The 14,602-nt window shown below is 48.2% G+C and overlaps 5 protein-coding genes across 5 annotated transcripts; 3 read left to right on the forward strand and 2 right to left on the reverse strand.

Annotated features, from left to right (window-relative positions):
- Positions 1-330: 330 nt before the first annotated feature.
- On the forward strand, positions 331-1,725 carry EDB93DRAFT_1255081 (NAD(P)-binding protein; the record flags this gene model as incomplete). Its single annotated transcript, XM_041453726.1, has 11 exons — positions 331-343; positions 408-449; positions 510-619; positions 669-731; positions 787-961; positions 1,015-1,024; positions 1,074-1,204; positions 1,260-1,280; positions 1,328-1,379; positions 1,432-1,452; positions 1,503-1,725. The coding sequence occupies 11 exons, from the start codon at positions 331-333 to the stop codon at positions 1,723-1,725; spliced, it is 861 nt and encodes a 286-aa protein (XP_041302924.1).
- A 143-nt stretch (positions 1,726-1,868) lies between these two features.
- On the reverse strand, positions 1,869-3,802 carry EDB93DRAFT_1175670 (uncharacterized protein). The gene is made up of 7 exons (XM_041450490.1): positions 3,139-3,802; positions 2,920-3,081; positions 2,696-2,866; positions 2,632-2,645; positions 2,405-2,574; positions 2,246-2,349; positions 1,869-2,195 (listed from the first exon to the last, which is right to left on the reverse strand). Exons 1-7 carry the CDS (start codon positions 3,448-3,450, stop codon positions 1,929-1,931), a joined length of 1,200 nt encoding a protein of 399 aa, XP_041302925.1. The 5' UTR covers positions 3,451-3,802; the 3' UTR covers positions 1,869-1,928.
- Positions 3,803-7,838: 4,036 nt separating this feature from the next.
- Positions 7,839-9,668, forward strand: EDB93DRAFT_1331592 (aspartic peptidase domain-containing protein). Its single transcript, XM_041455216.1, has 6 exons — positions 7,839-8,074; positions 8,125-8,548; positions 8,600-8,869; positions 8,933-9,104; positions 9,156-9,299; positions 9,346-9,668. The coding sequence occupies exons 1-6, from the start codon at positions 7,899-7,901 to the stop codon at positions 9,435-9,437; spliced, it is 1,278 nt and encodes a 425-aa protein (XP_041302926.1). The 5' UTR covers positions 7,839-7,898; the 3' UTR covers positions 9,438-9,668.
- A 43-nt stretch (positions 9,669-9,711) lies between these two features.
- Positions 9,712-10,745, forward strand: EDB93DRAFT_1093605 (glyoxalase-like domain-containing protein; the record flags this gene model as incomplete). Its single annotated transcript, XM_041446533.1, has 4 exons — positions 9,712-9,812; positions 9,865-9,916; positions 9,977-10,327; positions 10,383-10,745. 4 exons carry the CDS (start codon positions 9,712-9,714, stop codon positions 10,743-10,745), a joined length of 867 nt encoding a protein of 288 aa, XP_041302927.1.
- Positions 10,743-14,553, reverse strand: EDB93DRAFT_894772 (uncharacterized protein). The gene is made up of 10 exons (XM_041457855.1): positions 13,983-14,553; positions 12,173-13,920; positions 12,057-12,115; positions 11,940-12,010; positions 11,798-11,892; positions 11,668-11,748; positions 11,521-11,614; positions 11,311-11,466; positions 11,152-11,259; positions 10,743-11,094 (listed from the first exon to the last, which is right to left on the reverse strand). Exons 1-10 carry the CDS (start codon positions 14,448-14,450, stop codon positions 10,975-10,977), a joined length of 3,000 nt encoding a protein of 999 aa, XP_041302928.1. The 5' UTR covers positions 14,451-14,553; the 3' UTR covers positions 10,743-10,974.
- Positions 14,554-14,602: the final 49 nt, after the last annotated feature.

The following is a 14,602-nucleotide window of genomic DNA, read 5'->3' on the forward strand; positions in this document are numbered from 1 at the left end:
TCGATCGGCGAGATAGAACAATAATTTTCCGTTTGTTCTGCTTGATTTGTACGAAGAAAAAAAATGGATGACGATCGTCTGCTTTGAACAGAACTTTACAGTGATATGTTGCAGAACGTCGTACGGCGAAACTTCGTGCAGTAGCGCAGGATCATCAAAGTCAACCAAGTCCGGAAATTGATTCGTGTTTGTCGATTCGGAGGCATTAATGTCGTTGAGCTCTCCGGCCCGGCGCATAATATTCGGTTAATACATCGTCTACTTGCCGAAGTCTGTGTTTCCCCTCCATGGGTTTAATTGGTTTCGTCAACCTCAGGTCTCACAAACAACATGTCCACGCCTGGTACTCGATTTTTTGTTGTGAAATACTTGCAAAATTCTGAACTTGAGCGCTCGTTGCATTCTAGATCTCTCTGTTCAGTCGCTGTTCAGTGTGAAGGGCAAGATTGGTATGTATCATGGCAGTGCTACGGTTGAACGTTAATGATCACTAAGCATTGTCCCACCAGCCCTCGTCACAGGCGGTGGTACCGGTATTGGCAAGACTATTGCCTCAGCACTCGTACAAAATGGTGCAAAGGTCTATATTGCGGCTAGGAAGGAATCCCAATTGAAGGAGGTGCGTGCATCAGTTTCCCAAGCGCAGTCAAAGTTCCAACAACCCATAGACAGTGGCTGAGCTTAATTCCAAAGGCCCTGGATCCGCAGCATACATCGTAGCAAATCTCAGCGTATGTAGACATCCCGGGAAACTATCAACATGTGGTATTCACTCACAGTACCAAGTCGAAAGCTGGCACAGACGCTTTGATATCCGCTCTAGAGGCCCGAGAGCCTGCGAAGAAATTACACATCCTCGTGAATAATTCAGGCATCTCGTGGGGAGCGTCTTTCGAAAACGTTCCAGAAGACAAGGGGTGGGATAACGTCATGGCCGTGAACGTGAAAAGCTTGTTTTACTGTGAGTGAAGCCTTGTCTTTCGGTGGTTCGTTATTGAGTTTCGGTATGCCAAGTGACATCCGGGTAAGCATTATTTCCGTACGTAATGTCTTAAACACTCACGAGCTGGTAGACTATCAACCTGGCTTGCAAAGGATGCGAGCGCATTCGATCCCGGCCGCGTGATCAACATTTCATCAGTTGCGAGTGTGATGCCTTCTGTGGAAAGTCTATTAAGCGCAGATGGAAATGGGACATGGAGTTGTGCGTCATCTTGTTATGCGACGTGATAAGCCTGATGACATCTGTTCTCTTCAAGACGGTGTCAGTAAGGCCGCAGGTAAGAAATGACCAGGTTGTATAGAGCTACGCTGAAAGTCTTCGCAGTGAATCATCTGACATCAATACTGGCTGTCAAGTTGGGATCACAGAAGATCACGTATGTAGAAACCCCAGTTGATACTGTCCAGTCCTGATTTCTCCGTCTGTAGTGTTAACGCGATCTGTCCTGGGTATGTACCTAACATATTTTCTGTTGAATCACGGCTTATTCCATCAACAGGGTATTCCCCACAAAGATGACGTCCTTCGCATTCAAGACCGTAGGCGGGGAAAAAATCGCATCCGGACAACCCATGGGTCGCGTTGGCCACCCTTCAGACCTCGCTGGTCTAGCACTCTTCCTTGCGTCTCCTGCCAGTGCGCATGTCACAGGTGCACATATCCTTCTTGACGGTGGTGCAACATTGTCAAGTCAAGGAATTGCACCGAAGGTTAAACTATGATTTATCACTGTATAGAACGCTTAGTTCATATACCTGCTTCCATCGCGCATTTTGCCGTGGAATCTCGTATTTAACATTATTGCTACAGCCACAGTACAAATCCAGTTGTGCATAAAGTTCTTGTTGTCCATGATCAAACCAAGTAGAACAGCCAGAATGGGGTATAAGTCTTGCAAGAGCCCTCGACGCAGAACCAAGCAGGCTCAAAGTCCAGGTATTCCATCACCTTCGATCGTTGTGTCACTGGACGATTTGCCGGTAGGTCCCGACCAGCCTATTCCGCGCCATTTCCCCAGAGTTGCCTGCTCCAAGACCGCGCGATACATCGCAGAGCTGAATCCTACACACTGCAGTCCGATACATGCAACACGAAGGGCGCCAACAGCATATAACTGTCCAGTCTCGTAGAGGTTTTGGGGTGAGAGGTTCTTTCGGCCCGCTAGAGTCTCCTTGATAAGGGTCTGTGTCGTCTAGGACCAAGTCATGATGATAGAAATGGCGCATAATTATCTTGTTTCACCTCGGTTGAAAGAGCCCCCCACTCTTCTGTGGTTAGATCGTCCATGCGGAAAGCTTTGTATACGCCAGCGTAGTACCACTTCCCGTCCTTGTTGTAAAAGCACTCTAACCAGAACGAGAGCGACATCAACAAAATGAGATCAAATGAGAGACAACAAACCAGTAGGCTTGTCCATGGTACCGATCACATCCGCCGCCATCCATCGGTGTGCTGTTGTTACTCGGGGATTAGTGCTACACTTGAAAACAGGGGTGAGCAAGTATCCATGTTCTTCGCGCTCCGGGCACCAGTATGTTGTCAGTTGGCTGAGGACACGATAGTTTGACAGGCTATGAATAGACATTCATTACCCATGAACTTCGTGCGTAAGCTCTATACTGCCTTACGAGTTTTTGAGAGTCTGTATCAGACGTGAATAGACTTTCACATAGATATACAAAGGACACTAACACCAGAAGCGTTGCCCAAGAATTCGTGCAAGGTGTATGGCTGAGGAATGAGAACTGGGTTTAAAGCGTCATCTGGGATATCAGCAGGGAGAGGAAGCATGGCAAGAAGTGCTTGTCTTGCGAGAATCAGTTTCTCAGGTCCATCGCCGAGCGGAAGTGGTTCGATAATATTCTGATAATCATATTACCTTGACTCGGCAGGGGAACGCGCATATATTGACTTACCGGATAGTCGAAGTCGACGGTTTCAGAGCGGTATGAATCAGAACAATTTTCTAGACGTGCGCAATAGTTTGACTGAAAAGACGGACTGCAAAAATTGGTTTCTGAGCGAAAATCTGGTGGTGGTGTGAGAGGCAGCCCTGTCGAAGGTCCGTTGGTAGCATCCTGGGGTAATATAAGTCATCGATTAGGCTCTGCACCAGTCAAAATGCTCCATCGTACAAGAGGGACCTGCCAAGGTAAGACCTGAGCGGAAGTGTCCAGACAATCATTGTCCCCCTCGTGGACTTCTCCCGGAACTGGTCGTGGAGTACCGAATGACGTGGCAGTGTCTTGCACCGGAAGCTGCGTAGATGATTCATCATCCCTCGCCGCGGATGTGGCAGGGGTAGAAGGGCGTTTCAGATCGTCCAGCTCACGCTGAAGTCGATCGATCGTTGCTGACTTTTGGCGAACAGACACGTAAGCGTCTTCGAGGCGTTCGACAACGGTGTCTCTAGCAGCTATAATTTCCGCCACGCGCATTCTTTCCATTTGTATTATGAGCGCCAATCCAGCAACATCAGATGTATCCTGAAGTGAACAGATAATGAGAGATTTGGGTTGAGTCAGCGTTCGAAATAATGGGTTCTCTAGTACAATTTGGAGGTCACCATTCGTTGTGCAAGCTCGCTTGGGGTAGTACACGTTCCTACACAGTTGTTGTACGATAAAAGACGATGTGTATCCGCAGCGTTCTGTATCCCCCGATCGCTGAATGACATTATGGTTCGTAACAAGCGGTGTGGTTCTCGAATTGCAAGTAATACTTCCGGGCGATGTTTGGGTCGCAAACACCAGCTTGGACTTGTTTGTCTCTCATCTCTCGGCCAGATCTACTATCAAGTACTCACTACACCTCCGTGACGGTCCACTATTTCGTAATTTTTGTCTACAACACTGAATTTCAAAGCCTCTGCATCAAGATTTTAAATTATTAAATATGGTAATATTTCGGTGACCGTTACGCTGTGACGGTGGTGGTCACTGGTGTGCCCGAAGTTTATCCATGATGTCATGAACTTTAGTTTCGCACACCCATGTGCCAACACTCTTCAACATCGACTTATGTTTCCCGCTAATGCATGCGTCTCTTCTCTATCTTTCGTCGCATTCACCTTGATTTACGCACATCAACCACACCCATGAGCAGTCATAATACGCTAAATTTTTGACAGTAACAAGCAGGGTAGGTAAGGCGGTGTCCGCTTGTAACGGATGTACTAGGCCCGAATTCGAGGGAACATCGATCTACCAACCAAGCAACACTTTCTGCATATCAGGTGCCAAACGCATAATCTGTCAAGTCCTTATTATCGCATCGTGGGTAGACCTTTTTTGTGATGCCGGAGTAATTATTTTCTCATCTTGTTTATTTGTTTGCACGTGTAATGGTAACTGGATTGCGTTTAACCAGCAGACCTAAAGATGACCTCATCTCACGGTTGAAAGGCACAGGTAAGAAACAGGAGACTGCCAATCTCGAAAGCATGGTCGATATTGAGCCCAAGTTCTCGCGAAGTCGCTCCAGGACATTTGAATCCCTACACCACCGGCACTACAGCTGCCTGCAAAAGTTAATCTGTCATACAAAACCTGCTTTGTGGTGGCGGGGATCGATAGCCCGTCATTGATGCCGCCTCATTGTCATCCCTCATTAGGTCATTCCTATCACTACGGTGGATCTAGAGCCTGCGGTTGCGGTTAACTGATATGTCTTTAGCCACTGCATGTTCTGGATTGTTTATCCGCCGACTATGTGATTCTGCCTATACCAATACTGAAGTCCGTGGGCCGCAACCATTCTGATAGAACTGCTGAACCTGCGCTTCCCCAAAGTACGATTCATAAAATATATAAGCAACTCGTCGACTTTTAAAACTATCATTCGGGATCCCGTCGACGCGTACTAAATCACCTAGCACAAGACATGCGTTCTTCATTCCTCCTTGCTGTTGCTGTTGCTTTGACAACATCTATGTCTGCCAATGCATGCACAGCTCAATTTGGACGATGCGGCTCGAGTGACCCGCATGCCGAGGACTGTTGCCCAGGCTTCACTTGCGGATTGGGTGTGAGTATGATCCATCCGTGATCCAACGCTATAACTTACCCCTTGCGCCTTGTATCAATAGAGTCTCAGCGGCTCGAACAGAGAGACCTACTGCCGCTAACACACTCTCGATTGGCTTGGATGGCTAAGCATGCTCGTAACAGTGAGTCGTTTTTCTGCTTTCACATTGGCCCAATGGTCAATTAATCACACTATATGCAGTTGATCGATACGCTTATTGCTGCACGAATTTCTGGGCTACCTCGAACAGACCTACATACATTCATGTCACTCGACTTACGTATGGTTTTCTACTAATGCACAAGAAGACTGGTGTATTCAACACGTTGAAAATATACCTAAGTTATACTTACAGTTTAAAAGTGCCGACGAGACACTGACGCGGCATGGACGAGATTTGACGAGGCCATGACGTGACATGCAAGTCACTGTACGCAGATGTTACACATGCATATGCATCCCCGACTCACAGTGGTCTGCTACTCCACCTCTGAGTCTTGCCTGGGCTCCCCAACTCCCCGCTAAGGAAGTTTTGATTCCATGCTATGCTGTGGTGGAGGAGTATGGCGATCAGTTGTATTCGAGTTGTAATTGTGTCCTTCTGATCGTGGAGTTTAACAGCTTGAAGCTTGAAGCTTGAAGGCTAGCTGGTAAGTTGTATACACCGTTGCATTGCCGTTACAATCATCCATCTCATTTGGGCTAGAACTTGATCACCTATCTACGAGTGTAAGTATCTTCCAATTATTATTCTCATCACGCTAAATTTTAGTGATCACTAATTCCGAATGCTCTGACCTTTCACAGACTGTTCATCCTCACCCGCTGGTTACCCGCAGCATAGCATCATGTAGCGTGTTGTGAATTTTTCTTGCATCCGATTTACAGAAATTAATCATTCACGATGGAGTGTCAGGCTGCGAGAGGCCTGTGTTCATAATCGGCCATCAAGACATGTACGAATCGTTCGCCGACAATGACTCATCTACGCCGTATGCGCGCCCGGCGGTGAGAAAAGAGCTACGGACTTACAAGAGAACACTGCATCGTCACAGCACACATCTGTGATCGATCAAGAATGCTGACACTGCGCAGCTAGCCAAATCTTGCACCAAAACTCAAAAATCTTGCTATAGGATAGGCAGCGGGGATTTGGTAGCTCTGGGAATTGCCTTTCTCACTCACAGCAAATGTATTCGGTATTTCATTATACTCTTGAGGGAAAGATGATTCTACTTTTCACAGAGAATTCCAGTCTTGCTGATGGTTCATTAAGCAACAACCTTCTATCAGTGCTATCAACACCAGCGGTGCTCTTAGCTGGTCTAGAGTTGCCCCCGCTGACTTACACTCTGCGGACCTTGCATGAGCTCCGGTGACGGTTACCAGACTGTACGGAAATCATCTTCGACCAGGTCATCAACGTAGCTTATGTGGACATTGTTTTGGACTACAGCCTGATGTTTGCAAAACTGATGACGTGTTAGGATTCGAACTTGGAAAGGACTCGGGTTGTTGTATACTCAGGCTACTTACGTTGAATCAGTAAGACCAGTTCACGACTGAATATAAGACTCCCAGTCATTCCGCCTGACCTTGAAGTTCAGTGTAACGCCCTGACACGGAGACTTCCGGTCATATATATCGTGCACCTCGCCCCTTCTGCGATAATGAATCAATACGGTCACCTAATGTGTCACATCAATTAATTTCCAGTGCACTCGACTTCTCAACTTTTGAATCGATCTCAGAGAGTCAATGCGTAGCACCAGGATTTAGCCTAGCTTGCAAACGTGGAGCGAGCATGTACTAGCCGCGTGATTTCGGATACCACGTGGATTTAAATTTGCCCGGTTAGCTATAGCTAGGCGGCCGCGGCGATCATACCACGAGCGCACTTTCTGTTTGTCCCTTCAACATGTGTACCGCCCGGGATGGCAGCCTACCGTCCTGCGAGTGTTTGGAGCATCAGGTACGCAGCGAACGCTTACTAGGACATCATTGTGAATACTGAAAATCGATGGCTACCTCCGACTCGGGAGGGTGGCAGGAACTTTCATAATAAACCCAGTTCTTCCGAAGGTCGAGGCTATGACATATCGAATTGTCCCACCCCAAGTTGTCCCGAGTTACCACCCACGAGTATGTGCATATGTGCAATTTCTTCGCAGTTTCGCGGGCCTACGAGCGAGTAACAGAACGCCAGCGCCGGCTTTTGACTGAGGTATTGTGAGTGCGCGTGATGATGTGACATAGAACATCCGCATACACTGGTGTTTACTTTGATGCGGTTCGCGGATCCTTGGTGTCCAGTGTCACTGGGTTGCCAACCTGAAAGCCGTTTTCCTGATGCATGCAGCTCCGAGCTTTAATGAGGTTCTTTCCCGGGGAACAACATGGACCTTTTCACCATTCTTCACAAGTGCTGGGGCAAAGGTATCCGGGAGTCGGCGATACGTGATTCCACTAGAGAATGCGCCCTCATAGAGCAGCCGAACACTGGCTGGAAAACATGCGCCAATGAGCAAATGGCACGGGAAAGAAGACCACTGGTGGACTTCGCTTAGTAGTTTTGGTTCAACGTTCAACGCTAGGCAACATATAGGTACCAGAATTATACACAGAACCTTTCGGCTATCAGGTTTGGTCACAAGGCTGGTTCATCGCGTTTCATTCGCGCAAATGGCAGAACAACTTCTGTGTACAAGGTCGGCGGTTGCGTGGCTCAGTGGTACTATATAGAACGTCCTCGTGGTTACGGCGCCTTCTTGCCAGTGAAATATTTGCAGTGCGCACGTTGTACGCTCATTATAATGAGCCCTCTGTGAGGTGAGGGCTTCCATTGGATATATCCTTTTCTTCCACTGCAATGCGTGCTTTATCTGTGTCCCTAATCGCTACCTTACAGGTGTTGGCAATTACTTTGCCTCAGCCACAACCTCTTTCGATACCCTTAACCAAGAGATCTACTCTCAGGCCCACCGCTGATGGACATGGCCCTGTTGACCCTGCGTCAATTATGGCTTATATTGGCAGCACAATGATGTAGGTGATTGTTCTTGTACAGTGTCGTTCCCTATTGAGCAGATATTCAGCAAGTTACAACGAGGCATTGCTGCGTTTGAGAGAAACACTGGCGCCGTCCTCTTCTCATCCCCAAAAAAGCGTGTGGCAGCACCCGGTTCTGACCCGCTAGTTGACGACTTAAACGAGCGTTGGTTTGGAAAAATCGAAGTCGGCACTCCGCCGCATACATTTACAAGTTTGCATTTCCGACTTGATTTTACCACGTATGACGCACTGATGCGAGTACCCCCAGTTGACTGCGATACTGGTTCCACGGACTTCTTTCTACCTGGACCAACCTGCGGGGACGCGTGCAGCGGACATGAAATTTACAATCCCAACAGTAGTTCGTCTGCTAAGCCCCTTGGCAAGAGTTTCATGGATGAGTACGGCGATGGTTCCATGGCTACAGGCGATCTATACACAGATACCGTATCACTTGCTGGCTTCAATGTGCGTAGTGTTCTTGTTGCCTTTTATTCTCATTCTTGAAGTATGTTGCAGGCCAGTGCACAGACGCTTGGTGTTGCCTCGTTGTATTCATACGGGCTCTCGTCGGAGAACTTTGGTGCGGATGGGATGATGGGAATGGCTTTCAAGTCCATTTCAGAGTATGGCGCAGACTCGGTTTTCCAGACGTTGGTTTCACAAGGAGCTGTCCCAGAACCTGTGTTTGCTTTCAAACTTGCATCCTCTGGTTCTGAGCTTTATGTCGGTGGCGTGAACTCTGCGCTGTATCGAGGTCCATTCACGTATATTCCAGTAACCCAACAGGTGAGCGTTAGCCATTAGCTGCAGGCTCCAAACTACGCTAAACACCATTCATGTATCTGTCAGGGTTATTGGCAGGTCACTGGTGATGCCATCGGGATCAACGGAAAAGATATCATCGATGGATTCTCCGCCATTGTTGACACTGGGACCACATTGATTTTGGGTGATACGTCATACGTCAGTCAGCTCTACGCAGCTATCAATGCGACAGAAGTAGGTGGAGGTGTATACTCGCGTAAGCATCTTGACAGGTTCGCCATTGTGTTTGTCTGAACGTTGTTTCAAGTACCGTGTGACGCCATGCCAAATGTGACCATCACCCTTGGCGGAAAGTCATTTGCAATTTCCACAGAGACCTTCAATTTTGGCACGTACGGTTCTTCAGGAGATACCTGTCTTGGTGGTATAGCAGGCAGTGACAGTCTTGGAGGTCTGTCTTGAATTGTTTAGCACTCACAATGCTGACATATCTTCAGATGTATGGGTCCTTGGTGATGTCTTCCTGAGAAACGTGTACACCGCCTTTGATGTTGGAAACTCTAGTGTTGGCTTTGCGGACCTTGCATGAGTTTCGGTAACGTCTTCCTGATACCACCGATTGAAACCACACTCGAACATTGTAGCGTGCTTGGACACTGCTTTGGACTACGATGTTTCCAAAACTGACACTGTTTACGATTCGGACTTGACAAGGACTTCTTGGACCGTCGCCACATTATTTACGAAACAGTTCTATTGACGATATCAATATGTAATACCTAGTGTCACGAACTCATAATTTTCGTCACTTTTTGTTCCATACTTGCTAAGCTGGTGGCCGCCCTGATCTTGTGAACACAACCATGCCAACACCCTCAACCAAGACTCTGGATCACATTGTACATCTCACGCCTCCTGGTTCAGTAGATGAGGTATCACGGCAATTCCGTGATCTTGGCTTCCAGTGCGTCACCTTTCAAGGTTTGAAAATATCTCAGGGCGAATTCGACGTGTAGTGTCCTCCCAGGCGGTACGCACGCTGGGGGACTGACAGAAAATGCGCTCGTGGTATGATTGCCTAACGTGAAGTATGTAACAGAATTCTATTCACTGACATTTCGGGCACAGATGCTGCAAGACGGCGCATACCTTGAGCTAATTTCCTTCACGCACCCCGCATCACATTACCCGCCAGGATCACCTGAGCGCCAGAAACGGGATGCCAATCCCTGGGCATGGAAAGAACCTGGTTGGATTGACTACGCGTTCCTCGGGTCTTCCAGCACCTCAATATCAAAACTTATAAACGCCCGAGCCAAGAAGGATAAGAGTGGAATTCGGTATGATCCAGAAGTTGATGGAGGACGAGAGCGCAGCGACGGTAAGATATTAAAGTGGCGAATCTCTGCACCATCCCAGGATGGTGACCGAGGAGTTGTTCCATTCTTCTGCGGAGATGTCACACCAAGGGAATGGAGGGTATGTGCCTCGTTCGATACTTATCTGGCACTGTCTCAGATCGGGGTCTTTCAAGGTCCCACTGGATCCCCCTTCGAATGCAGAACATCCGTCAGGAGTACTCGGGGTTGCATACGTCCGAATTTTGGTGGAGGACGACGATCTGTCGGACATGATAGCGAATATAACGTCGGTCACTGGTAAATCACCCGTGTCGAACACATCGCGAAGAGCAACTTGGGTACTTGACACACCTAAGACAGACGTCGCTGGAGGAAAACCCCGACTCATCATCAGCGTGCCAGAGACAGAAGGCGAACGCTGGACGCTGGAAGGGAGGGGCGAGGGTATATATGAGGTTGCATTCCTCGTTAACTCAGGAATGAAGGTGGGGCAATCCTGGACGCCGTATGGCAAAATTGTTTGGTTGAAGGGATAGCTCGCACAAAACATACGTTCTTGCTGAAGTTTGGACTGGCCGTTAGACGAATCCTTTTAACAGTGTATCAGATATCCTCCAGTTCCCACTCCAGCCAAGCTCTCATGAAGTCAGATAATGTCAAGGAAAACCTATTCTATTAGCGACGAACTAAGTAGCAAAGTCAAGTCAACGGCCCTAACATATATATATAAATAACACGCAAGCAACTTGTTCACAAAGGCGACCATCACCGCCTCTCCCTCATCCTCAACCAAACCACAGCGATAACAGCAACACCAAGCCCCGCTATAAAAGCAAAGAGCACAAGAATATCTCTATAATAATTGTTCAAGCCAAAACCGAACAGCTTGTGCGCAGTGATCAGTCAGTGATGCGAAAGGAAAGATACAGAAACAATACTCACTAGCTTCATAATGAGAGTCGCCGATACATTGACAGGTACGCCTTGCAAGGTATCCTTGATCATAAGTCCTGAACCTACTTCGTTTACCGAAATAGCTTCGAGGGTATACTGGTGGATTCGATGAACATTCATGAAACGTGAGATGTCATTTACACGCACCTTGAGTGGGCAAAGCCATTGTAGCCAACGCAAGACAGGTGGTATTGAAGAGAGGTGGACAAAGAAACCAGCAAAGGTCATCTGGTAGAGTGCAGAAAGAGCAGAAAGCAGGATCGCAATCCCGCCATTGCGGAATAGCGTTCCTAAAAGGAAGTTCTGCATGGCCAACCAGTAATCAGGGGAGATATGGTGCAATGGCAAAAAACATACAAAGAGTGTCATGACTAGTGTATACAGGACGATGGCGAGTATAAACTTGAAGAAATGAACTGCGTCATGTGTAAGCCCAGCCATCCAGTATGTACTGAGATCATAGATCAGACCACAAGTATGGACGATGGGAGTGAAGTGACTTACATGGTGCAGACAGCGATGGTGGGTATGATGCGAAGGGGTATCACGTCGAATATCAGACGTGAAAGGAGCCAAGCCGTCGGGCTAAAGCGCATCTGAGGAAAGAAACTTTATCGAGAAGAAATTGACAAACCTGTAATACAAGTTTGACCTCTCACGAAGGAATAGAGGTCGTATCTCAACGATATTATAGAGTGCGCTAAGGGATGAGAATGCAATGAGAGACCCCTGAAAGCGGTTTCATATGGAGTCTGCACAATCAAACCATAACTTACCATGAAGAAAAGGGATCCGACTCTAGCCTGAAATCCGGCGATAGTTAAACCAGTCTGATAATAGAGACCACCTACCATACAATTAGTATAGTCAGCAGTATAATCATCCATACATACCACAAAATGTTCCGAGCACGCAAGCGACGCACATGTGCGTGAAAAATAAGGTCTTGTCTCTGCCAAAGTCGGCTAGGTTAGAGGTCATCGAAACGAACGATTAAAAGTGTGTGCACCTTCTCAAAACCTTCCATTCGCGCCCGCAAAGAACTTGTAACTGTGTGAAAAAGGTTGCCGCATACATACCCTGTGCCGAATTTTTCGTAGAGACGAGGGCTTCGACGTCTTTCCTTCCATCGGCCTTCTCGCTGCCGTCACTGAACTTCATTTCTCCAACCGCATTGTTGCCCGGTAGCATGCTGCAGATATCAGGAGATTCGCTCGCGATGTCGAGTAGGTAATCTGCAACGTTATAACCCTCTTCGTAAGGCAGGATATCGGCCCCAGCTCCTCCCTCTTCTCGCATGCGCATGAAATATTGGGCTGGTGCTAATCCGCCTGGCCCCGAGTACAGTGCACGCCCATTGGAAAGGAGGTGAACAGAGTCAAAGGTGTGGTAAAGCCGCGAACTCGGCTGATGCACACTGCAGATCACCGCCACGCCCTTTCGGTGTCCATGTGAGCCTTGTTGGCTTATAGCAGCTCCACCTTCACGTGCGAGTTCTTTCAGCACATTGACAATCCTGAAGGCGCTGACCGAGTCTAGTCCGCTGGTGGGCTCGTCGCAAACGAGCACATCCGGGCAACTAACAAGTTCGAGCCCGATGCTAACGCGACGAGCTTCTCCGCCACTGATACCTCTACCAGTCCCGTCAGTTGCGCCAATTCTGGTTTCGGCGATGCCATCCAAACCTAGTTTGGAAATGACAGTGGAGACAACCGCTGCCTTTGAGGATGTGGGAAGAGCTTCGGGGAGGCGAAGGGATGCGGCGAATGTAAGGGCTTCGCGGACAGTCAACATTGAAGGAAGGATGTCAGTCTGCGGGACGAAAGCTACCCTCGGATGATGTCCAGGGGCACAAGGAGGGAACACGATAGATCCTGTATATTGGCCTGATTTTGTTTTCCCAGCGATGAGTTCAACAAGAGTGGTTTTGCCTGCTCCGCTGGGACCAAGGATTGCCATGAGCTGACCTGATTCGATACTGCCGCTAACACTATCGAGGATGACCTTTCCCCCTCGGATAGTAGATTTGGCAATCAGGGAGGACGGTGAGTTTTTGGGCGATTGCACGATATATGAAATGTCGGACCACTGAACACTTATTCCGCCGCTTTGACCTCCATTAAAAGGTAACTTTTTCGCTGCTTGTTGTGCATACCAGCCCCACGCGACGACGGCTAACCCAAGCGCAATTATTGCCCCAACAACAACGAGGCCTGCGATAACTCCCCCGCTTAATTGGGTTCCACCCGATGCAGCTGCAGCGGTAGTGTTTGTGGTGTCGATGACGGCCTGAGTTACACATTCACCAAAGACGCAGCCTTCCATGGATAATCCCTGACTTCCGAATACCGAATTGATGACATCCTGTTGAAAATGGCAGGTATTGGTGCTATCGCACGCAACTATCAATGTTCCGGCGAGTCTGTTGATGGTAGTAGTGAGGTTTGAGGCCGGCACACCACCGCAGAATGTGGCATTTTTGATACAGCTACATGAAAGATTTTGACATGTCCAGGTGCTCGAGGTAGTATTACCGGAACTGGTGGTGGAGTTGGATGATGTCTGGGTACAAGGCGAAGCAGTGCAAAAGAACTGCTCGACGCCAGCATACAGAAGTTGAGCATAGATAGAGGAGCTAGTAGTGGAGGGCGACAACAACGTTCCACTGGTGTTGTGCAATGGTGATAGAGAGCTGTTCAAAGTACGGAGAATGTTCAGAGTAGATCCGAGAGGATACAGTGCCTCTAATGTGGGATTCTATATTTGAAAAAGTCAGCTCGGGAACACTAGACGCTCGAATTCAATGATGTTGCACTGACATTTACTTGACAGCTAAGTTCGCCAGCTGCCCATACAGTAGGGGCAGTATTGCAAACCATGGTGTCATTCAAACCATGTGAACCGCCAAGCCCCAAGGTTGCACTTGCATTACCATTGACCGCAGCATACGCGACCTGACACGCTGAAGAGGTAGAGCAAACATTACAGCCCACTCCTCCCCATCCGCTTTCGCAGGTGCAATCGGACGCAGTTAAGTTTGCAAAGCCAGACGAGGACGCATATGGTTGAGCTAAAGAGCGATTGGAACCATCGAATATGGTACCACCACATCCTGGTTGTGCACAAGTAGCACCTCCAAAGCCCGGAGGACAAAGACAGCTCGAGGCATTAGATGGAGAGGTTTCACCGTAGTTCATACATGTTTGTGCAATAACGTTAGCTGAAAGAGTTGATAGGATGAGCAGGACGCAAAAGAGACGATGATTGTGTACCACTGAGAGTGGCATCTTCAGACTGATGAGTGTCAAACAAAGTCGTCATTGCGGATTTTTATTGCCAGCTCAGCGCTCGCATAAACGTTTCAGATGATGATCTTGACAGGGTCTGGACTTGGCGAAACGGGATGCCCTACGGCTTGCCAAGGCTTAAATGGCAAAGG

This window comes from Suillus bovinus (assembly GCF_016758785.1).
Source record: "Suillus bovinus strain UH-Sbo-P2 chromosome Unknown EDB93scaffold_85, whole genome shotgun sequence".
Classification (NCBI taxonomy): Eukaryota; Fungi; Basidiomycota; class Agaricomycetes; order Boletales; family Suillaceae; genus Suillus; species Suillus bovinus.